Source organism: Ranitomeya variabilis, chromosome 4 (genome assembly GCF_051348905.1).
Source record: "Ranitomeya variabilis isolate aRanVar5 chromosome 4, aRanVar5.hap1, whole genome shotgun sequence".
NCBI lineage: Eukaryota > Metazoa > Chordata > Amphibia > Anura > Dendrobatidae > Ranitomeya > Ranitomeya variabilis.
In genome coordinates this window covers 301,610,596-301,637,194 of record NC_135235.1, presented here as the reverse complement: position 1 = coordinate 301,637,194, position 26,599 = coordinate 301,610,596, and the positions used below count along the sequence as shown (strand labels likewise).

Sequence of the window (26,599 nt, the reverse complement as noted above, 5' to 3'; positions counted from 1 at the left end):
TTTATAAAGGGTTTATTTTAATTCCGATATTTTCGTCCCATTGACTTGCATTGGGATCGGGTATCGGTATCGGATTGGATCCGATATTTTGACGGTATCGGCCGATACTTTCCGATACCGATACTTTCCGATATCGGAAAGTATCGCTCAACACTAGTCCTTACCCTTGTGTGGCAAGAACTTCACTTTCGTTTGGATGTGTGTAGGGCAACAAATGGAGCCCACATCGAACTATACTTAATAGGTATGAAACTGTGAGAGTTTTTCTTTTGTTTGGAGCAGATTTCACATTTCTATTGTTATTTTTTGCTCACCAGTGACTGGTCAAAAGTGCACCATGATTTTACGGACACACTGTATATAATTTTAAGGGTAGGTTAATTGAAGTTCAGAGTTGCCAAGTGACAGCCTCAAAATCTTAATGATTAAGAGATGATCTGCAAAGAGGAGTGGATCAAAATTCCTCCTGGCATGTGCACAAACCTCATCATCAACTACAAAAAATGTCTGACTGCTGTGATTGCCAAAAAGGGTTTTGCCACCAAGTATTAAGTCTTGTTTTCCAGAGGAATCAAATACTTGATGTTTTATATTCTATCTCTCAATGTTAAAATTAATCTACCCTTAAAATTATAGACTGTTCATGTCTTTGTCAGTGGGCAAACTTACAAAATCAGCAAGGGATCAAATACTTATTTTCCCCATTGTATATACTTGTAAATAGATTCTCTTTGTGTGTTAGACAAATAAATAGTGTTGGTTAAGTGCCACGGTCTCCTCATTGTCTCTGCTGTTGCATCCAAGTACTCTGTTTACAAGGGAACAAAAGTAAAAGCACGGAGTAATGTATGACACATATGATTTTGCTTTGTAGTCTTAATTTTAAGGAAAGCAGTGAACATATCCCTAAAAAAAATTGGACAGACTGCATGCATTTTGGGATGTTTAGAGCATCCAGTGGAAAAAATTTAATATTAAATTTTGGGGGATTTTTTGGTAATTTTTGGATTCACACTACAGTAACTGGTTCAATAGTGTGGACCACAGGTTATATATAGACATTTTTAGGAGATTTAAAAAAGATTAGTGTTTCCCTGAAGAAATAGAAATTGATTCATAACCTAAGGATGTGATCTTTTCAGCAATTCTGCAGTTCGAAGATGTCTAACAGCAGGAGCAGATGACTATCCCTTGGCCATGAAACTGGAAAAACAAAAGTTCATTTTTGAAGCAATCACAAACACTGTATCTCCTAGTTTCCTTCTCCAGAGATGTTGGCTGCACAGTAAAACCATTTATTTCAAAGTGGTCTTCAGATATTTTATGGCATTCTGGGACAGCAGCGCTTCCTGTTGTGGCAGAGTCTAAAGGTACCTTCACACGAAACGACATTATAACGATATCGCTAGCAATCCGTGACGTTGCAGCGTCCTCGCTAGCGATATCGTTTCGTTTGACACGCAGCAGCGATCAGGATCCTGCTGTGATGTCGCTGGTCGCTGAATAAAGTCCAGAACTTTATTTGGTCGTCCGATCGCTGTGTATCGTTGTGTTTGAAAGCAAAAACAACGATACCAGCGATATTTTACACTGGTAACCAGGGTAAACATCGGGTTACTAAGCGCAGGGCCGCGCTTAGTTACCCGATGTTTACCCTGGTTACTAGCGTAAAATGTAAAAAAAACAAACAGCACATACTCACATTGCGTCCCCTGCAGTCTGCTTCCTCCTCTGACTCAGCGCCGCAAAGTGAAAGTGAAAGCAGCACAGCGGTGACGTCACCGCTCTGCTCTCACTGTACGGCGCTCAGTCAGTCAGGAAGTGGACGCAGGGGGACGTGAATGTAAGTATGTGCTGTTTGTTTTTTTTAGATTTTACGCTGGTAACCAGGGTAAACATCGGGTTACTAAGCGCGGCCCTGCGCTTAGTTACCCGATGTTTACCCTGGTTACCAGGGGACCTCGGCATAGTTGATCGCTGGAGAGCGGTCTGTGTGACAGCTCTCCAGCGACCAAACAGCGACGCTGCAGCGATCGACATCGTTGTCGCTATCGCTGCAGCGTCGCTTCGTGTGAAGGTACCTTAAGAGATCTATTCTGTTGATTTATAGAAATGTAAAAGTAATTCTACTTGAATTGTGTCCAGTAACTCAACTGTGACTAGTAGGACTAAAATGATGGTGTTTTTTGTTAAGTTCTAAAATAGATAATGTTGATAAAAACTAGTGTTTGTAAAGTTTATCTATATATTTATCTATCTATGAAAATAGAAATAAAAGCGAAAAAAAGAGAAAAAATTAAAGCAGCACCAGCCATATATCAAAAAGTAAATGAGGCTGCAGAGTTTCCCAGACAATAACCCGACCTGAGTATCAGATATATAAAAATTGAATTGGTACTCCAAAACTAATGCAAATTACTGGACTTTCTTTGTCCATGTGGTGAAGTTTTGGCTCATAGTGTGAACTGTTCTCAAGTAGTTAGACAATTGCACAAACCATATATTTAAATATGCAACAATCAAATACATAATTATTTATTAATCATCATTAAAGGGATTGTTCACTACTTGGAAAACCTCTTCTCATTTTCCATGTTTGCCTCTGTTAAAATAAAAAAGCTTCTTTTCAGTACCCATGCCGCTGTTATTCAAACGGTGTCGGCACTCAATCTCCCATGGCTCGAATGAGGTTCTTATGTCACGCAAACCCTGCACCCAATCAGCGCCAGATTTATGGTCTCCTCTTTCGGACGTATAACTATTCAACAAGAAATTAGAGCTGCCTGTTAATAACTTAAACATCTAAAGGCAGGGAAAAGCTCTGATAGGGTGCAGGGCTGGCATGACATAACAACCTAATGGGAGAGCGAGTGCCAACACCGGCGTAAGGACACCAGCACGGGAGTTGAGTATAAGCTTTGTTATGTTAACTGTACCAAACATAGAGAAAGAGAAGAGGTTGTCCATGTAGTGGACAACCCATTTATTGTGAAAAAATAATCATTATGACAAGATCTAAGACATACAAAGTGGACCAATAAAGTCCAGTAAATTGCATTATTATTGGAGTGCTACTGACATTTTTTATCTATATATCTCATATTATCTATCTATCTATCTATCTATCTATCTATCTATCTATCTATCTATTTCCAATCTAATCTGTCTCTTTCTCATACCTACCTTTGATATTATTATGTTATTATGAAGCGGCTATAAGTTCCACAGTACTATACATTATTTATAGTATTTGACAAATGCCTTAAAGCAAGAAAATGGGAAGACATCTTCCTGAAAGACTTTTCAATGTAATAAAATGCCAATAACAATATTAGTCAGTTATGAAAGTTGATCCAATGAAATAAACTGATTTGAAAAAATAGTTTAAACAATTTAAATATTTTGATAAATATGGGGCAGAAGAGGAGATCGCAGCAGGAAAGTAGCACAGGAAACGTCATGTAACTTCGTACTGGGCAAAGCCCTGTCCAGCAGCAAAAATGCATGCTCCATTATGAGTAGTGTTGAGCGATACCGTCCGATACTTGAAAGTATCGGTATCGGATAGTATCGGCCAATACCCAAAAAGTATCGGATATCGCCGATACCGATACCCGATACCAATACAAGTCAATGGGACACCAAGTATCGGAAGGTATCCTGATGGTTCCCAGGGTCTGAAGGAGAGGAAACTCCCCTTCAGGCCCTGGGATCCATATTAATGTGTAAAATAAAGAATAAAAATAAAAAATATTGATATACTCACCCTCTGACGCGCCCTGGTTGTAACCGCCAGCCTCCGTTCATAAGAATGAGCGCTTGAAAGTCCATAGATGATGTCGCGGCCTGTGATTGGTCGCGGAGCGGTCACGTGACCGCAATGCGACCAATCACAAGCCGTGACGTCATCTAAGGTCTTTCAAGTGCTTGAAAGTCCTTAGATGACGTCACGGCTTGTGATTGGTCGCGTTGCGGTCACGTGACCGCTCCGCGACCAATCACAGGCCGCGACGTCATCTAAGGACTTTCAAGCGCTCATTCTTATGAACGGAGGCTGGCGGTTACATCGGTAAGGTCCAGGCTGCGTCAGAGAGGTGAGTATATCAATATTTTTTTTTTTTATTCTTTATTTTACACATTAATATCGATCCCGATACCGATTCCCGATATCACAAAAGTATCGGATCTCGGTATCGGAATTCCGATACAGCAAATATCGGCCGATACCCGATACTTGCGGTATCGGAATGCTCAACACTAATTATGAGTAGAGATGAGCGAACCTTTCAAGGTTTGTTTTGGTTTGGTTTGCCGAACATCCAGATGTTCGCCGAACGTCCGGATTTCGCCAAGCGTATCCGAGCCCCATTAAATTAAATGGGAGGCCAAACTGTTGTGAATTCCGTCTGGGTTCCCTCTGGTCGCCTTTAGCGATACTGCGGGTCTGGAGCTGGGCTCAGCTGCCTCATTTCCTGTTATGCTGGTTCCTATTTAACTCCACCTGGACCTTTACTTGTTGCCTGCTGTCGTTGTATTCAGTACTGGTTCTGAACTCTCCTGGATTTTCCTGGTGACCTGTCTATTTCTGAGAAGCTAAGTCTTGCTAGTTCTTTTTGCTCATTGTTTCCTTGAATATGTTTCTCAGTATATGATGTGTTCAGTCCAGCTTGCTTATATGTGATTTTTTGCTTGCTGGTACCTCTGGGGAGCAGAAGTGCGCCCCTCACATCGTGAGTCGGTGTGGGGGTTCTTGTACTTTCTACGTGGATAGTTTTTGATTTAGTGTTAGCGGGCCTCATTTGCTTAAACCTGTTTTTCATTCCTACGTTTGTATTTTCCCCTTAACTCACCGTTATTATTTGTGGGGGGCTGTCTAAACTTTGGGGTTATTTCTCTGAGGCAAGTGAGGCTTTGCTTTCTCTCTAGGGGTAGCTAGTTTCTCAGGCTGTGAAGAGGCATCTAGGTTTTTAGGTAACGCTCCACGGCTGCCTTTAGTGTGTGTGGATAGGATCAGGATTGCGGTCGGTATAGTTCCGCATTCCCGGAGCTTGTCCTACTATTCAGGTTTACCTATCAGGTCAGTTTGGTGATCCTACCAGCGGATCATAACACCAAACCAAATGTATACACAACACCTTAAAGGGTGACAAAAAGCTTTACAAGCAGCAAAAACTATGGGCTGACACCATGAAAAGTGGCATAAATTGACCCATAGTAGAAATTTGCTAAAGGCACAGCAGCAGTCGGGCATGGGCCATGCATGAATTGAAGTTTCAATGAGGACCTGGTTGTTAAGGGAGCGGTGTTATCCTTCTTTGCTGGGATCCCTGATACCTTATGCAACAGCTCCAATTATTTGTTTTCCCAGCCACACTCAGATTGCACAAACATCAGTTTCATAGCGTGCTATTGGTATAAAAATGCAAGGATAGCAACACGGGTAGTTGAGTGAAAGCAAGTGCAGGCCTGCCTGTCTGGGAGCCCTACTTACACTGGCAACCCACCAGATGGAGACCCAACTTAGAGCCTCCACATTTCAAAAATTTGTTTGTAACATCAGTGGCAGTAGCAACAGCAGGCACAAAAGCCATGACAAAAGTGGCACAGACTGCAATAATGAGAGACCATTGCATGACACTAAAAATGACAACATCACCTAGTCTACCCAGTCTGAGGTGCAAAAGTCATTGGAGTTCCATGACTGGGGACAGCCAGATGAGCTTATTTGGAGCTAGACACCACCAGCAGCTCTGAAGACACGTTCTGAGAGAATGCTGACTGCTGGGCATGACAAAACCTCCAAGGTGTGAAAGGCGAGCTCCGACCACTCTTCTATTTTTGAAGACCAAAATGCAAAAAGATCCAAAGCCCCTGATGGCATTTATATAGAACACAAGATACTCCTGCACCATCCTCTCCAGTCGATCACAACGTGTCAGACTTTTACTCTGTTCTCCCAGTGGACGAGTTGGTCTAAAAAATGTGTGAAATGACTCACAGAAATTGCTTATGCCATTAAAACTGCTGCTGCTGCTATTGTTTTTGCGTTGGCACCTTGATGTTTCTGGAGTTGGAAGTCTAGAACTGTGATGCACACTGTGTTCCTCTCTGCTGTCTTGGGGAAAACTACTTTTAAGATTGTCTAGAAGCGTGTTTTGATACTCCAGAATGCACGCATCCCTTTCCAGGGGGGAAGCATCTGGCAAAATGTACTCTTGTACCATGGATCTAACAGAGTAGCATGTCATGAATCCCAATGGCTAGGGATGGCACAGGACAAGCAAAGTACAAATATATTACGGACGAGCTCTAGGGTGATGGAACCTGGGCTGACCGCTGCCCTACTCCTGACAAACGCAACTAGAGATAGCCAGGGAGCGTGCCTACGTTGGTTCTAGACGCCACGCACCAGCCTAAGAGCTAACTAGCACTGCAGAGAAAATAAAGACCTCACTTGCCTCCAGCGGAATGAACCCCAAAAGATATAGTTGCCCCCCACATGTATTGACGGTGAAATGAGAGGAAGGCACACACATAGAGATGATATATATAGTTTTAGCAAATTGAGGCCCGCTGTAAACTAGAAAGCAGAACGATACAAAAGGGGACTGAGCGGTCAGCAAAAAACCCTAATCAAAAAAACCATCCTGAGATTACAAGAACCCATGTGCCAACTCATGGCACATGGGGAGAACCTCAGTCCACTAGAGCTACCAGCTAGCATAGAGACATAATAAGCAAGCTGGACAAAAAACCAAACAACTGAAAATCAGCACTTAGCTTATCCTGAAAGATCTGGGAGCAGGTAGGCAGGAACCAAACAGAGCACATCTGAATACATTGATAGCCGGCAAGGGAAATGACAGAAAGGCCAGGTAAAATAGGAAACACCCAGTCACTGATGGACAGGTGGAAACCAAAGGCCGCAACCCACCAAAGTCACCCAGTACCAGCAGTAACCACCAGAGGGAGCCCACAAACAGAATCCACAACAGTACCCCCCCCTTGAGGAGGGGTCACCGAACCCTCACGAGAACCCCCAGGGCGATCAGGGTGAGCTCTATGGAAGGCGCGGACCAAATCAGTCGCATGAACATCGGAGGCGACCACCCAGGAATTATCCTCCTGACCATAACCCTTCCACTTAACCAAATACTGGAGTTTGCGTCTGGAAACACGAGAATCCAAGATCTTCTCAACAACATACTCCAATTCTCCCTCCATCAGCACCGGAGCAGGAGGCTCAACCGAAGGAACAACGGGCACCTCATACCTCCGCAACAACGACCGATGGAACACATTATGAATAGCAAACGATGCTGGGAGATCCAAACGAAAAGATACAGGGTTAAGAATCTCCGAGATCCTATAAGGACCGATGAACCGAGGCTTGAACTTAGGAGAAGAGACCTTCATAGGGACAAAACGAGAAGACAACCACACCAAATCCCCAACAAGAAGTTGGGGACCCACGCGGCGACGGCGATTAGCAAACTGCTGAGTATTCTCCTGAGATAACTTCAAATTGTCCACCACCTGATTCCAAATCTGATGTAGCCTGTCCACCACCATGTCCACTCCAGGACAATCCGAAGGCTCCACCTGACCAGAGGAAAAACGAGGATGAAACCCCGAATTACAAAAAAAAGGAGAGACCAACGTGGCCGAACTAGCCCGATTATTAAGAGCAAATTCGGCCAGTGGCAAAAAAGCAACCCAGTCATCTTGATCAGCAGAAACAAAACACCTCAAATAAGTTTCCAAGGTCTGATTAGTTCGCTCCGTCTGGCCATTCGTCTGAGGATGGAATGCAGACGAGAAAGACAAATCAATGCCCATCTTGGCACAAAACGTCCGCCAAAATCTAGACACAAACTGGGATCCCCTGTCAGAAACGATATTCTCCGGAATCCCATGCAAACGAACCACGTTCTGAAAAAATAAAGGGACCAACTCAGAGGAGGAAGGCAACTTAGGCAAGGGCACCAAATGAACCATCTTAGAAAAGCGGTCACACACAACCCAGATAACGGACATTTTCTGTGAAACCGGGAGATCAGAAATAAAATCCATGGAAATGTGCGTCCAAGGCCTCTTCGGGATGGGCAAGGATAACAACAACCCACTGGCCCGAGAACAGCAAGGCTTAGCTCGAGCACACACTTCACAAGACTGCACAAAGGTACGCACATCCCTAGACAAGGAAGGCCACCAAAAAGACCTGGCCACCAAGTCTCTAGTACCAAATATTCCAGGATGACCAGCCAACACAGAAGAATGGACCTCGGAGATGACTCTACTGGTCCAATCATCCGGAACAAACAGTCTTTCTGGTGGACAACGATCCGGTTTATCCACCTGAAACTCCTGCAATGCACGTCGCAAGTCTGGGGATACGGCGGACAATATTACCCCATCCCTAAGGATACCAGTAGGCCCAGAGTCTCCAGGAGAGTCAGGCACAAAACTCCTGGAAAGAGCATCTGCCTTCACATTCTTTGAACCTGGCAGGTATGAAACCACGAAATTGAAGCGAGAAAAAAACAACGACCAACGAGCCTGTCTAGGATTCAAACGCCTGGCAGACTCAAGGTAAATGAGATTCTTGTGATCAGTCAAGACCACCACACGATGTTTAGCACCCTCAAGCCAATGACGCCACTCCTCAAATGCCCACTTCATGGCCAAAAGCTCCCGATTACCCACATCATAATTGCGCTCGGCGGGCGAGAATTTTCTAGAGAAGAATACACATGGCTTCATCACCGAGCCATTAGAACTTCTCTGTGACAAAACCGCCCCCGCTCCAATCTCGGAAGCATCAACCTCAACCTGAAAAGGAAGTGAAACATCTGGTTGACACAACACAGGAGCAGAAGAAAACCGGCGCTTAAGTTCCTGAAAGGCCTCCACGGCCGCAGGAGACCAATCAGCAACATCAGCACCCTTTTTAGTCAAATCAGTCAAAGGTTTAACAATACTGGAAAAATTAGCAATGAACCGACGATAAAAATTAGCAAACCCCAAGAACTTCTGAAGGCTCTTAACAGATGTAGGTTGTGTCCAGTCACAAATCGCCTGAACCTTGACGGGATCCATCTCAATAGTAGAAGGAGAAAAAATGTACCCCAAAAAAGAAATCTTCTGGACTCCGAAGAGACACTTTGAGCCCTTCACAAACAGAGAATTGGCCTGCAGAACCTGAAACACCTTCCTGACCTGTAGAACATGAGACTCCCAGTCATCAGAAAACACCAAAATATCCAAATACACAATCATAAACTTATCCAGATATTCACGGAAAATATTGTGCATAAAGGACTGAAAGACTGACGGAGCATTGGAGAGTCCAAAAGGCATTACCAAATACTCAAAATGGCCCTCAGGCGTATTAAATGCGGTTTTCCACTCATCACCCTGTTTTATCCGCACCAGATTATACGCACCGCGAAGATCTATCTTAGTGAACCACCTAGCCCCGTTAATGCGAGCAAACAAATCAGTCAATAATGGCAATGGATACTGATACTTGACTGTAATCTTATTCAGAAGGCGATAATCTATACAAGGCCTCAGGGAACCATCTTTTTTTGCCACAAAAAAAAAACCTGCTCCCAGAGGGGACGAAGATGGACGAATATGTCCCTTTTCCAAGGACTCCTTAATATAATTCTGCATAGCAGTATGCTCTGGCAGTGACAGATTAAATAAACGACCCTTAGGGAACTTACTGCCAGGAATCAATTCTATAGCACAGTCACAATCTCTATGCGGAGGGAGCGAATTGAGCTTAGGCTCCTCAAAAACATCCCTATAGTCAGACAAAAATGCAGGGATCTCAGAAGGAGTAGATGAAGCGATTGAAATCGGAGGTGCATCATCATGAACCCCCTGACATCCCCAGCTTAACACAGACATTGTTTTCCAGTCCAGGACAGGATTATGAGTTTGTAACCATGGCAGACCAAGCACTAGTACATCATGTAAATTATAAAGTACAAGGAAGCGAATCACCTCCTGATGAACGGGAGTCATGCGCATGGTCACTTGTGTCCAATACTGCGGTTTATTCATAGCCAATGGTGTAGAGTCAATTCCCTTCAGAGGAATAGGAACTTCCAGAGGTTCCAGACTAAAACCGCAGCGTTTAGCAAATGACCAATCCATAAGACTCAGGGCAGCGCCCGAATCCACATAGGCATCGACGGAAATGGAAGACAGTGAAAAAATCAGAGTCACAGACAAAATGAACTTAGGCTGCAGAGTACCAATGGCAAAAGATTTATCAACCCTTTTTGTGCGTTTAGAGCATGCTGATATAACATGAGCTGAATCACCACAATAGAAACACAATCCATTTTTCCGCCTATAATTTTGCCGTTCACTTCTGGACTGAATTCTATCACATTGCATAGTCTCAGGTGCCTGTTCAGAAGACACCACCAACTGGTGCACGGGTTTGCGCTCCCGTAAACGCCGATCAATCTGAATGGCCATAGCCATAGACTCATTCAGATCTGTAGGCGTAGGGAACCCCACCATAATATCCTTAATGGCCTCAGAAAGACCATTTCTGAAGTTTGCAGCCAGGGCGCACTCATTCCACTGAGTAAGCACCGACCATTTCTGAAACTTCTGACAATATATCTCCGCTTCATCATGCCCCTGAGAGAGGGCTAATAAAGCCTTTTCAGCCTAAATCTCCAGGTTAGGTTCCTCATAGAGCAATCCCAATGCCAGAAAAAACGCATCCACACTGAGCAATGCAGGATCCCCTGGTGCCAATGCAAATGCCCAATTCTGAGGGTCGCCCCGCAGGAAAGATATTACAATCTTGACCTGTTGAGCAGGGTCTCCAGAGGAGCGAGATTTTAGGGAAAGAAACAATTTACAATTGTTCCTGAAATTCAGGAAGGTAGATCTATCTCCAGAAAAGAACTCTGGAATAGGAATTCTAGGTTCAGACATGGGAGTGTGAACAACAAAATCCTGTATGTTTTGAACTTTTGTCGCGAGATTACTCAGGCTGGAAGCCAAACTCTGGACATCCATGTTAAACAGCTAAGATCAGAGCCATTCAAGGGTTAAGAGGAGGTAAGAAGCAGCTAGACAGCAATTAAGGGCTAGGCAGCAAAACTCTGAAGGGAAAAAAAAAATAAAAAATTTCCCTTAAACACTTCTCTATCTCCTGCTTCAGCCCAAACAATTAACACTTTGTGGGCCGGCTATACTGTCATGAATCCCAATGGCTAGGGATAGCACAGGACAAGCAAAGTACAAATATATTACGGACGAGCTCTAGGGTGATGGAACCTGGGCTGACCGCTGCCCTACGCCTGACAAACGCAACTAGAGATAGCCAGGGAGCGTGCCTACGTTGGTTCTAGACGCCACGCACCAGCCTAAGAGCTAACTAGCACTGCAGAGAAAATAAAGACCTCACTTGCCTCCAGCGGAATGAACCCCAAAAGATATAGTTGCCCCCCACATGTATTGACGGTGAAATGAGAGGAAGGCACACACATAGAGATGATATATATAGTTTTAGCAAATTGAGGCCCGCTGTAAACTAGAAAGCAGAACGATACAAAAGGGGACTGAGCGGTCAGCAAAAAACCCTAATCAAAAAAACCATCCTGAGATTACAAGAACCCATGTGCCAACTCATGGCACATGGGGAGAACCTCAGTCCACTAGAGCTACCAGCTAGCATAGAGACATAATAAGCAAGCTGGACAAAAAACCAAACAACTGAAAATCAGCACTTAGCTTATCCTGAAAGATCTGGGAGCAGGGAGGCAGGAACCGAACAGAGCACATCTGAATACATTGATAGCCGGCAAGGGAAATGACAGAAAGGCCAGGTAAAATAGGAAACACCCAGCCACTGATGGACAGGTGGAAACCAAAGGCCGCAACCCACCAAAGTCACCCAGTACCAGCAGTAACCACCAGAGGGAGCCCACAAACAGAATCCACAACAGTAGCAACCCAGTAGTCAGCACTATTTCTAACCCCAAGAATTTGGGCATCATGTTGAATAAAGTGCAGCAAGAACGCACTCATGTGTTGAGCGCTTCCATAAGGTCCAAGTCCATGGCATATTCTTGGCGGGTTAACACTCAAGGTTGCTTCCTCCATCTCCTCCCACCAACCACGGACATCACAGAAGAGATCATTATCCTCTTCATCTCCTGACTGTCACGCATTTATCATCTCATCCTCCTCCATTTGTTAATCGGCTCCTTCACCTTCACCAACAGTTTGCCTGGTACCAAGAGCCCCCCACAATTGCTGTAAGCCACCCTCCCATAGCACTCGCCTGTGCAACAACAGTCCGGAACTTAGAGATAGTTATCTCTTCTGCATTCTCCTCTGCCTCCACATCTTCCTCTGGGACCACAACCTCCCCATGCAGATAATTACTGCACAAGTGCTCCTTGCTGCTCCCACAGTCATTGCAACATGTGCAGAGTGGAATTCCACCATGTTGGAACTTCACAAATCAAACTGTTAACTGGTAGGCCGAAAAACCTCTGTAGTGATGCAAGTCAATGACCTGCGGGGGTGCGGAAGTGAGCACACAGTTACCGTGCTTTATGAAGCAGCGCATGCAGGTCAGGATAGTGGCTGGAAATTGCTGTACCATCAGCTTGAGGATGTGAGCCATGCAAGGCACATGTATGAGGTTGCCATGGTGTAGGGCCATCAAAAGGTTTGCACCGTTATCGCACATGGACTTCCCTGGCTACAAGCTCAGTGGAGACAGCCATTGCTCTAACTCAGCCTGGATAGCTGTCCACAACTCTTGAGCTGTGTGACTGTGATCTCCAAGGCATATTAATTTTAACACTGCCTGATTGCGGTGAGACCCGGCTGCGCAGTGTGGAGGTAGGGGGATTCTCTCTGCACTATTGGAATGCATGTCTCATTAAGGGAGAGGTTGAGGGCACAGGTGGAGGCCCTAGAGGAGGTGGAAGAGCCAGAAGCAGTGGGGGAAGTGTTACATACAAAAGTTTTGTCCTACAAACCTTGGGAATTCCAAGACTTGTGGAGCAGCCTCTTAAACGCCTGCCCCCACATCCACCAGAGTCACCTAGTGCCCAGTCAGGGAGAGTTATCGCCCCTGCCCATGTTTGCTAGTTCAGGTGTCAGTGGTGAAATACACCCTGGCAGACATAGATTTTTTCAGGGAATGGATGATGTTGTCTATGACATGCTGGTATAGCGCAGGTACAGCTTTCTTAGAAAAGTAATGGCAACTCGGCAACTGATACTGCGACAGCCATCAACTTTCTGAAACCTTCTGTATTCACAAGGCGGAAAGGCAGCATTTCCATAGCCAATAGATCGGAGAAGCTGGAGTTCAAGCTCTTAGCTTTGCTATGTGTAGAAGAAAACTTTTTTTACGTGACTATAACTGTGGTACCGAGGGCTGGCTGCTGTGCTGAGAGAGGATGGAGTAGGGTGAACATGACAAACTGCTAGACTGTGAGTGAGGTGCAGGCGGAGATGTTATGGTGGATTGAGAAAGATGTGTTGCTCTAGGTGACACAAAAACAGCAGGCATGTACTCTTCAGTAAAAGGTGACAAGTTCTCACTCACCACAACTGTAGAGGGTAAACAAGTGGAGTTTCTGTAGCTGGAGACCTGTGTGAAAATACTTGGCACAGTGATGGAGGAGTAAGAAGCAGCATTTTAGCGCAGCGAGATTCCAAGAATAAGGCATGTTGATTGCATATGTGCCGGTTAGGTTGTAGTTTTCAAATTATTGCAATTTTTGCCTCTACTGAGTTTTTTTTGCAAATTTGGCAGATAACATAAGTTGGGTCATCCTCTACAGTTTTAAGAAAGGACCATGCTAGACATCCATTTCCATCCCTGCGAACTGCAGACTTGTGTCTGGTGCTAGCCACAGCCAGAGTTGTGGTTGAGGATGCAGTGCTTGACATAATTGCATCAGATTGTGTCTGTGCTGTAAGCCGCAACGTAACCTCCTCACATTCCTCTTCAACCTAGTCTGCTGAGCTACTCAGCTGCATACCTCTGGGTTCACACCAAGTGGGATCTACAACCTCATCATCATTCTCACAGTGAAGTGACCCTGGGAACGCACCTTCTATGACCAGCGGTAAGCTCTATGACATCACTGCTTATCACTGAAACTGCGCTCATGGCACATTCTTGTTTCATGGTTTTCAGCCTGGACGGTTGCATCATGGCACTGTTCAAATTGTAAGTCAGATATCGCAGAGATGGAGTACAGTGTGGGACAGTATTGCCAATCTTTAGTTCAGACAGGTGAGGGATATGGTTGTTTATTTTTATTTTTTTTTACAGGGGACAAGGGCTTCAATCGATTAAGTGTAAGGTGAGTATAAATTTGTTTCTTATTTCTAAATAAATGTGTAAAATAAGGTGTTGCCTTTCATTTCAAATGTGTGTTTATTTCCAAATTTACCTGGGATAAGTAATGGGGGTGTCTTATAGACGCCTCTCTATTACTAACCCCTGGGCTTGATGTTATCTGACAACACAAAAGCCACATCAACCCCAACCCTATTACCCCACTTGCAACCTCCACAGGGCAATTGGGAAAAGCGAGGCTAAGTGCCAGATTTGGCACAACTAACGGATGCGCCATTTCTACAGTGGTTGGTAGCCTGAGGGGCAATGTCTCTAACCCCTACCCAGGCTATTAATATCAACCCACCGCTGTCTATTTAGCTTTTGCTTTTTTGAATTTATAGGAGGACCCTACATAATTCTTTTCTGGGTTCCCATGTAAATTCACCAGTAAGGGCTAAACAAACAGCTGTGAGCTGTTATTAATAGCCTGGGAACCTTTGGGGATATTGCCCTTTTTCCCAGACTATTAACATCAATCCCCAGACATGGGCTTTTCCTCTGCTGGTTATGAAAATTCTGCAGGAGCCCAGGCCTTTTTTTATTGAATTCTTTATTTTATGCAGGATGTACATAGTGGGTGCTGAATACAACCCCCATCACTGTCGCCAGGTCGCGCTGATCTCCTCTTGACAAGGAGACAATGATGAGACCTGCCTTCCGCCGCCGGTGCCTGGGATCAGCACAAACTGTACTGCTTTGCCCATGCGCCAGTACATATGCCAGGGACACACCGACGGCACACGGATGAGAAAAATGGATACGCAAACAGCAAATGGACACACTGATGTCACATTGATGTCACACACATACATACGGATGGATATGGACATGGGCCACAGATCTCACTAGTACTGATTTTTCCTGTACAAGAATCACCAGGACGTTTGAAGGAGGTTTTAACATAAGTCTATGAGAGCTTTGTCCTGGGTCTCACAGACGAATGTTGAGAAGAGACTTCCATTGGCCACATGGTGATAAACGCCAAACAATGACTGGTCCTGGAAGTCCGTTGCAATGTTTGGCGTTCTGGTAAAGTTTGAGAGAGAGGAGAGAGGGTTGAAATAAAGTTCAAGTTGGGTGCCAGAACCCAAACTTGGTCCAGGCAACCCCCACAAGTACTTATGCTGGCTAACAGATGTAAATCATTTAGCTGTGGTAAGAAAAACGAAATCTCCGAGCACTAAAAAATACACCGAGGACCCTCGAGAATGCTCGAGAAATCTTGAGTAACGAGTATATTCGCTCATCACTACTACCAATACTACTTGTATTATTACTACCAATACTACTACTGTTACCATCAACACTTCAGGTGGTGATCTGTATACTGTTTAAAATGTTACCACTAGGGGGAGATATTTTGTATTCTGTGACAGCTTTTAGTTGTGGGTTTCACATAGTTCTGAGCCATCAGGTATACATTTCTCAGTGTGGGCCATAACATCTTTTAGTTTTGCATATTTTTTATTTTAAATGTATATATGCTGCTGAGCACATTATTTGATAGGCACAGCAATCTACTGTATAATTACCACTTTCATCAGTCTCTGCACTTAACCTTTTTGGCTTTTTAGTTGTATTTTATTGTCTGTGAATTTGTACTGAATACAATTTATTAGTGTTTTCCCATGGAGTTTTCCTTTTTAGGCTCATTTGTGACTCCTATTTATTATTATTTTTTGGACCTCATTAGGCTAAATATAGTACTATTGCTACCAATACTACTACTATTACCAATACTACAACTATTACTACTACTACAATTACTACCAATATTATTATTACCAATACTACTACTGTTATTACTATCAATACTACTACAATTATTTCCAATACTACTACTATTATTACTACCAATATTACTTAATACTAGAGTTGAGCAAATTTCTTCAGTTCCCTGCTTATTCGGCAAGCTATAGCGCTTACCAAATAAGCTGCAGAGGGAACCCAGAAACATGGAGCGTGCCGGCTGATCGGCGTCGCAGCTGCATGGGTCACGGCTGTGTCACAGTCACAGCACATGCATGGAGAGCCCAACAAATAGGCTCTTAATGCATGTGCCATGACAGTAACACAGTCGCGACACATGCAGCTGCGGCGCCGATCAGCCAACGCACTCCATGTATCCGGGTTCCCTTTGCAGTTTACTCGGTAAGAGCCATAGCTTGCTGAATAAGCGGGGAACCGAAGAAATTCGCTCTACTCTACTTACTACTACTAATACAACTACTACTATTGCTACCAATACTATTACTACTAACAGAACTACTACTATTACTACCAATATTATTACCAATACCAGTACTACCAATACTCCTATTTTTTACTACCAATACTCAACTACTATTACTAGCAATACTACTCTTACCACTAATACTACTATTATTACTACCAACAACACTACCACTACTATTAGTACCAATAATACTACTATTACCACCAATACTACTGTTACTACTTCTTTTACACACTACGACCTACAAAAATATTAGTACTTAAAGTTATCATACAACTATCATACAACAATGGACAGTGTGCGACAGAGTTATTTCAATAGATCAGCCAGCCACGTTTCAATAGGAGGGAGAAGCACATTGGCTTAGCTGTTAAAATAAGAATCAATCAATCTGTCTTACATATCGTCTTGGTCACATTCCCAAACCGGAAATACTAACCTGTTTCGAACACTGGGCCAAAATGTCATGCTACCTGGACCCAGCATGGATTGGCTTCCATAGGATCAGAGCACGAGGACAACATTAGCTATTTACCTTAATATTTACAGTTAATTTTATTCTATTTTATCCCTGGAAAAATCCCCTTAATTATAATAACAACCGTGAAATCCTATCCTAGGTGCACATTCTCGAAATGATTCTGAATTGATGGCATTGTATCTGTGACACATATACAGTATGATGATGATAATTTTATATTTGATACTTTTACTATTTTACTTTTATTCCCAAATAATATCGCCCTGCAGTTCAGACTCCGAGAAAAGTTCGGCTCACTCGCACTGTAAGGGAAATGGATTGCGTGACAAGTACAGCAGCCAGTTTTTTTATTTCGAGTCTGGAAAGTAAAGCTGCAGAGATGTCTTGGCAATGTGACATCTGTTGGCAATTATGCCATTATCATCCTTTATAATGCTCCAGCTTCCTGCTCTTCCTGTTTCCTGTTGCTTGTCTGTTGTTTACTTCTATGCGCGGAGCATGTATTATTCGGATAATTCACTAGCGTGTGACTTTCACTTGCTTGAACATTGTCTTGCTCCCTTCCACAAGCTATTATAGCTTCATTTTACTATAAATTGATCCCATGGCTCCTGACCACTGATTGTTTCCTATTTCTCTGACCACTGGCCCTGACCCGATTCTACTTGTTGGCTTCCGTCTTCCTGACTGTGCTTATTACTCCCGCTGCAGTAATCAGCGCCCGCCATGATCTGCGTCCATCGTTTCAATAGCTGCAGATAAAGGCACAGAGAGAATTGCTTCTGACAAAAATACAGCGTGAACCCAAAGCTTTATTCTCCAGGCAAACAAAGCATTAAGAAGGCGACAGTCAGCAGGGATAAAATGGGGCACTTGACAATGACAGAGGACTTTATAAACTATATTAGTAATGTTGACATAAAGTTTAAAGGAGTTTTTCACTTTTAGAAAAGTGGACTCTAAACATTTTCGGCTTTGTAGATTAAAACAATCAGATAATAAACAAAAAAGGAGTCCAATTCAAGCGCTTGTCAGTGGGGGCAGTTTATTCACAATGCATTTCGAAGTATTCTTACTTCTTCAGGAAAATCCACATAAATTAATAGAAGTTAAAGTGGTATTCCCATCACCAAAATCCTATACCAATATGTAGTAGGTGTAATAATAATAATATTAGCAAATACCTTTAATTAGAAATGTAGTATAGTTTTTCTGATTCACGAAGTCTCTTTCCTCATGTGCAGGCATTGCAGGACCATAAGTATCCATGGTTACAACCACTGATATAGTGACAGTTAGCTAGCTAATGGTCGTAACCATGGATACCTAAGGTCCTGCAATGCCTGCAACATGAGGAAAGAGACATAGAGAACAGAAAAACTAGACTACATTTCTAATTGGAGGTATTTGCTAATATTATTATTATTACATCTACTACATGTTTGGATGGGATCTTGAAGATGGAAATGCCCCTTTAAGAATATTTCAAAACATGTAGGGAATAAACTGCAGTAACGTTTTCTAGGATTTGACTCCTTTATTGTTACAATACCAGCACCCCAGACACCCACTATCCCCAAACTGTTCGAATACTACATTGAACATGCCAAGCTGTGGGGCTGCAGCAGCTGGGAATCATGTATAAAACTTTTTCAGCATTGTGCCTGGCAAAACCGCATCAGAGGAGCGGTACCACCTTTTCCCCTTAAATTGTAATATGGATAACACCCTATTGTACTTTTATTGTCTGCCCAGCCACTTTCTAAAATTAGAAAGCAATGATCCTCTTTGTGATCTTCTCTTTAAAGGGGTTGTCCAGGCTTGGGGTACAAGTTTGCAGTCACTCTATGTGACTGCAGACTTGTGAATTCTCACAATGCGCACACTGCACTCAGTCAGGATTCTCCGATGATGGCAACAGGAGCTGGTGGTCATGTGACTGCAAGTATGTGATTTGCATACGTCCTGTCACATTCCGACTAGACGTGTACTGCCTCGTTCATTACACTTGCATTGTTACATCTGTTACACTAGGAGGAAATCAGAAGTATTCCCTTTCTCCTTTAAATCGTTAAAATAGTGAATTTTAACATTCAGTTAAAAAAAAACTTTTACTTTTTGTTCCAAAGTAATGTTATATAAACTGCTACTTTTTAAAGGAACTCTAGTCTCCAGGCCTTCCAGATATTACAAGCAAACTGCGGTCTATAATTACTGTAACGTTATGTTTATTCATGTTTGAGAAAATACTGCAATTTCCAATAAAAAGCTCCACAGGTAGCCTTCGAGAACACTGTTGAGGAAAACGATAATTTATTTTTCCCTACAGTATTTTTGCAAAATCAAAGAGCTTATTTAAGGATGCGTAAAAAAAAGAAGAAAAAGCAATGGATTGGATAGAATTAAATCCCTGATGTATCCGAAAGCGCACATGAACTACTTAATATCATTTTACAGAAAATGGAAAATCCTGTTCACTGCAGAAGGTTTTCTACAAAATACACCATGCAAGGTGGAATGTATGGACAACCGCCAAGGATGGTGCCACTTACTACTGTATCATTGGTAAGGGGCTGTGATGGCTTCATCCCTGTTAGATAAGTAATTGAGGAAATCTTATCAATGCCGTTACTCCAGGTCATGGTGAATGCCTTAAGCTGGCAACACACATTAGATGACTGTCGGCCGAAAAGATTGTTCGGCCGACAACCATCTCAGCTGACTCTCCCAAACACAAGAACGCTTGTTCAGACGAATGCTCCTGTGTTCTCTATGAGAAAGCCAATGACTGGCACGTCGGCCAGTGGCTAGGCTTATCTCAGGGACAACAATGTGTCATGTCAGATGCTATTCACACTAGGGTGTACGACAGACAGTGGTAATTCCACATTCGTCCACTATACGCTCAGTGGCGCCGGCTAGACTTTATCCAGGCTGTCTGGGGTTAATCTAGCTGGTAATCGGGTTGGAGGCTGGGTCACGCCCGTGGCCTTTAAATAGTCATTCTCGACTTTGGGCGTCGCCGATTATAGCTTGTGTCTTGTGCCTGGTGATATCGGTCTGGAGTGGTGGTCTAGGAGAAGAAATATCGTATCTGGTGGTGTATTATCCTTTGTCATATTTCTCCATCCTATATTTGTATTTGTTTTGCCCTGTGCACATTATAGTGTTTTCCTGTGAGTCTGCGGCGTGGTGCGTTTTTAGTTTTCCCTGTCTGTGCTTTCTGTAGGGGTTGGTGTGTGGTCTAATCACTGGGTGGCGGGTGGAGGTTTCAGCATAGGACTGAAACAGGAGTCAGGGTCAGGCCTGGTGGCCCAAACAACCACACCATCAGTATAAATCCTGGGAGAGGGACAGACAGGGTTTTCCCTAGTCTGAGGGATATCGCAGGGGCCCGGGTAATCAGCTGTAGTCTACCCAGTACCCGCATGACATTATAATCGGCCCAAAATAAATTTTGGATGCCATGGATCCCATGATTTCCATAACCCGCCAGTTGGAGGCGCTGTCCTTACAGGTCACTGAGTTGAAGGGGGCAGTTCAGCAACAGGGTCTTGTAGTATCTAATGTGCAGGCTGAAAATGCAGGTAGAGTTGCAGAGCCAAAGATTCCGTTACCTGAGAGGTTTGCTGGGGAACGCAGTAAATTTGTTGTTTTTCGTGAGGCTTGCAAATTATATTTTCGTATGCGCCCGGTTTCCTCAGGTAATGAGGCTCAGCGTGTGGGCCTGGTATTGTCATTACTGAACGGAGACCCCCAAGCATGGGCATTTTCATTACCATCTGATTCAGCTGCATTTAACTCAGTGGAGATTTTTTTTTCTGCTCTTGGGATCATATATGATGATCCTGACAGATTGGCTCTAGCAGAATCTAAAATATGCGCTCTCCGCCAGGGGGAGTGAATGGTGGAGGATTACTGTTCTAAATTTCGCCACTGGGCGGTGGACACACAATGGAATGACCCGGCGCTGCGGAGTCAGTTTGTACATGGGGTTTCGAGAAGGGTTAAACAAGCCCTCCTGATGTATGAGACTCCTGCTTCTCTAGAGTCTGCTATGAGTCTTGTTGTCCGCATTGATCGCCGTTTGCGTTAGGGGGTGCAAGAGATGCCGATTATGGGTGAGGGCGTAGGTGCACGTGAGGTTGCTGCAGGTGAGCCCACGGAGCCTATGCAAATCGCAGGGGAGTCACATCATCGAGCCCCCTCACTCAGGAATCAGGGAGCCTGTTTTTGCTGTGGTAAGGAAGGGCATTATGTTAATGCTTGTCCTCTGTTTTCTAAGAAAAGCGCAACGGCAGAAAACTACTAAGCTCAGAGGGTGTGGAGGAGGCCAATCTGAGCTTATTCATATCCTCCATGGTGGTCTCTCAATGTATGCTTCCTGCCAGAGTTATTGTCACTGGCAGAGAGCTGCCAATCACTGTTTTTGTGGATAGTGGGTCGGCCACTAATCTCATTGATGAGGAGTTTGCACGCACGGCTGGGTTCACGGTCAAAAAACTGCCTCATCCTATCCATCAGTGCTACTCCACTCTCACAGGGGGAGATTACGGAGTTTGTGGCAGAGGTTAAACTCCACATTAAGGTCCTACATTCTGAGCAAGTTACATGTAGGGTGCTCAGTAATTTTCCTGCACAAATGGTTCTGGGTTTTCCATGGTTGTCTATGCACAACCCGGTGATTGACTGGAAAACTCAGGACATATTTCAGTGGAGTGATTTCTTCCAGGAGAATTGCCTGGCCACATGTGTGTCCGCTGTGACTACTAGCATTCCTGAGTCACTGCTGGATTTCGCAGATGTGTTCTCTGAGAAGGGTTGCTCAGAATTGCCAGCACATCGACCCTATGACTGTACTATTATGTTTAAACCTGGGGCCAAATTGCCGAAAGCTAGGATGTTTAACATCTCTGGTCCTGAGAGGCAAGCTTTAAAAGACTACATTGCTGAGAGTTTGAGCAAAGGGCACATCAGGCCTTCGTCCTCGCCGGTGGCAGCGGGGTTCTTCTTCATTAAGAAGAAAGATGGCAGACTACGCCCGTGTCTGGATTTCAGGGAGTTAAACCAGATTACGGTTTGTGATCCATACCCTATGCCACTGATACCTGATTTGTTCAACCAGGTGGCTGGTGCTAAGTGGTTTTCCAAGCTTGACCTCAGGGGGGCATACAACCTCATAAGAGTCCGTCAAGGTGATGAGTGGAAGATGGCTTTTAATACCCCTGAGGATCATTTTGAAAATTTGGTGATGCCATTTGGGTTGACAAACGCACCTGCTGTATTTCAACATTTCATAAATGATGTGTTCTCGCATGTACTGGGGAAATTCGTTATTGTGTACCTAGATGACATTCTCATTTATTCATGCGACCGTGATACTCATTTAGAACATGTGAGGCAGGTGTTACAGCTACTCAGAGAAAATAAGCTCTATGCAAAACTGGAGAAATGTGTTTTTTCGGTTCAGGAGTTGCCTTTCTTGGGTTATATTGTGTCTGTTTCAGGGTTTAAAATGGACGCCGCTAAGGTGCAAGCGGTGCTGCATTGGGAACGGCCTGATAACCAAAAAGCACTCCAGTGGTTCCTTGGATTTTCTAATTATTATAGAAAATTTATCAAAGATTTTTCTACCATTGCTAAACCGCTTACTGACATGACGAAAAAGGGTACCAATTTCTCCGCCTGGCCTGAAGCTGCTGTGCACGCATTTGAATTTCTGAAGAACAGTTTTGCTTCGGCCCCCATTCTGGTGCAATCGGACATATAAAAACCATTTACCGTGGAAGTCGATGCGTCTAAGGTTGGAGTGAGGGTGGTGCTGTCACAAGGCTCATCCTTGGGCGAGTTGCGTCCATGCGCCTACTTTTCCAAGAAGCTGTCACCCTCCGAACGTAACTACGATATCGGCAACAGGGAGTTGTTGGCTATCAAGTTGGCTTTTGAGGAATGGCGACACTTCTTGGAGGGGTTGGTCCACCATGTTACACTTATCACCGACCATAAAAATCTGCTTTATTTAGAGTCAGCCACGCGTCTGTCCCCCAGGCAGGCTCGCTGTGCAATGTTTTTCACGCGATTCAACTTTTTTGTTATGTACCGACCGGGGTCTAAGAACACTAAGGCAGATGCTTTATCCAGGTGTTTTCCGGGGGGAGAACCTCGGGAAGATGCGGTACCCATCCTCCAAAAGGGTGTGGTGGTCTGGGCTCTCACGACAGAGGTTGACGCTGAGATTGCCAAGGCTCAGGAGGAAGTATCACCAGAGTTTCCCATTAACAAATCATTTGTACCGCTCCATCTTCGCCTAAAGGTGTTGGGTGAGCATCATGACGCTGTTCTGGCTGGCCATCCAGGGGTTAGGGGTACCTTGGAGTTGGTGTCGCGTCAGTTTTGGTGGCCCAAAATCCGACAGGACGTGGTCTCGTACGTATCAGCATGTACCACGTGTGCTAGAGCTAAGATGCCTCGCTCCCGTCCTGCTGGCTCGTTACATCCTCTAGGGGTACCCAGTAGGCCATGGACGGAGATCTCCATGGATTTTATTACTGACCTACCCTCCTCAGCTGGGAACACGGTCAACTTGGTGGTTGTTGATCGGTTCTCAAAGATGTCGCACTTTGTGTCCTTGCCTTCATTGCCTAACGCGAAGACACTGGCTCAGGTTTTTGTGCAGGAGGTGGTCAGACTTCACGGAGTCCCATCTGACATAGTCTCAGATAGGGGTACTCAGTTTGTGGCAAAGTTTTGGAAAGCAGTTTGCTCACGGCTGGGGATCAAGTTGTCACATTCTTCGGCGTTTCATCCTCAGTCAAATGGTCAGACCGAGCGTATGAACCAGAATTTGGAGCAGTATTTACGCTGCTTTGTTTCTGACAATCAGGAGGAATGGTCGATGTTCCTTGCTTTGGCTGAGTTTGCCATTAATAATCACTGCCAGGAATTGTCTGGGGAGTCCCCGTTCTTTTGCGTTTACGGGTACCATCCTCAATTTTGTACTCTGCGTCAGGGTGGCTCTGCTGGCGTTCCAGAGGAGGACCAGCTAGGAGCACAACTGTCATCCGTTTGGAAGAGAGTGAAACAGCGCTTGCTGAGCGTGGGTGCAAGGTACAAACGAGTGGCTGACAGTAGACGTGTGCCAGGTCCGGACCTGAGTGTGGGTGATTGGGTGTTGTTGTCCACAAAAAACATAAAACTCAAAGTACCATCCCTGAAATTGGGTCCAAGGTTTATTGGTCCATTTAGGGTCGCCGCCATCATTAACCCGGTAGTCTACCGATTGGAGCTTCCTACGGTTTATAAGATACACAATGTGTTTCACAGATCTCTTTTAAAGAAGGTGGTGGGTTCCATGGACGCGGCGCCGATGCCACCTCCAGTCTTGGTAAATGGTAATTTGGAGTTTGAAGTCTCCAAGGTGGTTGACTCTCGTATAGTGCGCCGCACATTACAGTACCTGGTACACTGGCATGGTTATGGGCCGGAGGAGAGGTCTTGGGTACCAGCTTCGGACATATATGCGGACCGGCTGGTCAGTATGTTTCACCACCGCCATCCGGACAAGCCGGGTCCTATAAGTCGTGAGGGCCTCGGGGTCCCTCGTAGAAGGCGGGGTACTGTCATGTCGGACGCTATTCACACTAGGGCGTCCGACAGACAGCGGTAATTCCACATTCATCCACTATACGCTCAGTGGAGCCGGCTCGATTTTATCCAGGCTGTCCGGGGTTAATCTAGCTGGTAATGGGGTTGGAGGCTGGGTCACACCCGTGGCCTTTAAATAGTCATTCTGGACTTTGGGCATCGCCGATTATAGCTTGTGTCTTGTGCCTGGTGATCTCGGTCTGGAGTGGTGGTCTAGGAGAAGAAATATCGTATCTGGTGGTGTATTATCTTTTGTCATATTTTTCCTTCCTATATTTGTATTTCTTTTGCCCTGTGCACATTATAGTGTTTTCCTGTGAGTCTGCGGCGTGGTGCGTTTTTAGTTTTCCCTGTCTGTGCTTTCTGTAGGGGTTGGTGTGTGGTCTAATCACTGGGTGGCGGGTGGAGGTTTCAGCATAGGACTGAAACAGGAGTCAGGGTCAGGCCTGGTGGCCCAGACAAGCACACCATCAGTGTAAATTCTGGGAGAGGGACAGACAGGGCTTTCCCTAGTCTGAGGGATATCGCAGGGGCCCGGGTAATCAGCTGTAGTCTACCCAGTAACCGCATGACACAATGCAATCGGCAGTCCAAAATCAGACATGTATGATCAACATCTCTTCCAACCATCAGTAGGCCAGCACCAGCATACACATCAGACCTTTGATCAAACTTGTCGATATTGGAGGGTTCAACTGACTAAAGTCTAATGTGTAAACCCAGCTTTAATTAGTCTGCACCTTTATCATCTAGGCCAAACTTCAAGTTAAGCTGTTACATAATTAAGCAGGACATTTTGGTGTGATCGTAGTCTAATCATAGCTCATGTCTACCACCCAGGACTTCCTCTAGGCCAAGGCCTACTGTGCCTATAAGTAAATCCATTTAGGCACATGATAGATACAATGAAACACATACAATAATTAAAAGCCCAAATATGACCTTAGAGTACATGAAGGTGACACATATTACTTAATCTGCTGAGCCACATATATGCTATACACTTCCATAACATTAAGTGGAAAATGAGTAGAAGTCATCCTTACCAATTTTTCAAGACGAGTGTTGTTATCAAGGCTGCAATGACCATAATTAGGGAGACAGTGATGGTAATTATCTGGTGTACTGCTAGACCTGTACAGAGAAGCAGAGACAGAAGCAAAAGCCATGTGATATATGAGCAAAAAAACAAACAAAGTCAATAATAAGTAATAAAATAGCAGGAAATGTAAGTAAAATGTGGAAAAGCTCTGTCGAGGCAACAATAAAATCCCTAAAATGTAGACTGGTCCATGCTGGTGTTGTGGGCCACTGACATTGTGTGCCCTTGCTCTAATGAATTACTTAGTAACATGTTGGTTCCTAAGGAGATCAATTAATCCAGGACTACAGCTCCTCATTGCAAATAAAATTTATATTTGTTATCAAATCTTACAAACTGTCTACGTTTGCAAAAAAACAATCAAACAAGAAAAATTTAACACAAGTAACATAACAAGTGATTTCTCCAAATTCAACACAAAACACCATTTTTTTTACTCCAGTCTCAGATTTATATACCCCCTGAATAAAATTAATTATTTACGTTGGTGTGCTTTAGATTAAAACATGTCACATACTTAGACTAGCCACGGGGTTGTTAACAGTGATGTTTGTTGCATGTTTGAAAATGTTAAGTCAAGAAAGTGGTGCAAAAAGTTTTAGAGAAGAGATCATTGCTTTGCACAACCAAGCAAACAGATAAAAAAAGATCAAAAAATATTGCATTTTCTAAACAATACAGTTAGAGGCATAATTCACAAATTCAAACTTATTGAAACCTTGGCTG

The 26,599-nt window shown here is 44.1% G+C and overlaps 1 protein-coding gene across 3 annotated transcripts in view; it reads right to left on the bottom strand.

Moving 5' to 3' along the window:
• The window catches only part of AJAP1 (adherens junctions associated protein 1), a 446,974-nt gene that overhangs the window by 93,704 nt on the left and 326,671 nt on the right, over nucleotides 1–26,599 (bottom strand). For all 3 annotated transcript variants that reach the window (XM_077250316.1, XM_077250315.1, XM_077250317.1), the window contains exon 3: nucleotides 25,818–25,905. In XM_077250316.1, coding sequence (XP_077106431.1) covers nucleotides 25,818–25,905 — 88 coding nt within the window. The remainder of the gene's footprint in view (nucleotides 1–25,817; nucleotides 25,906–26,599) is intronic.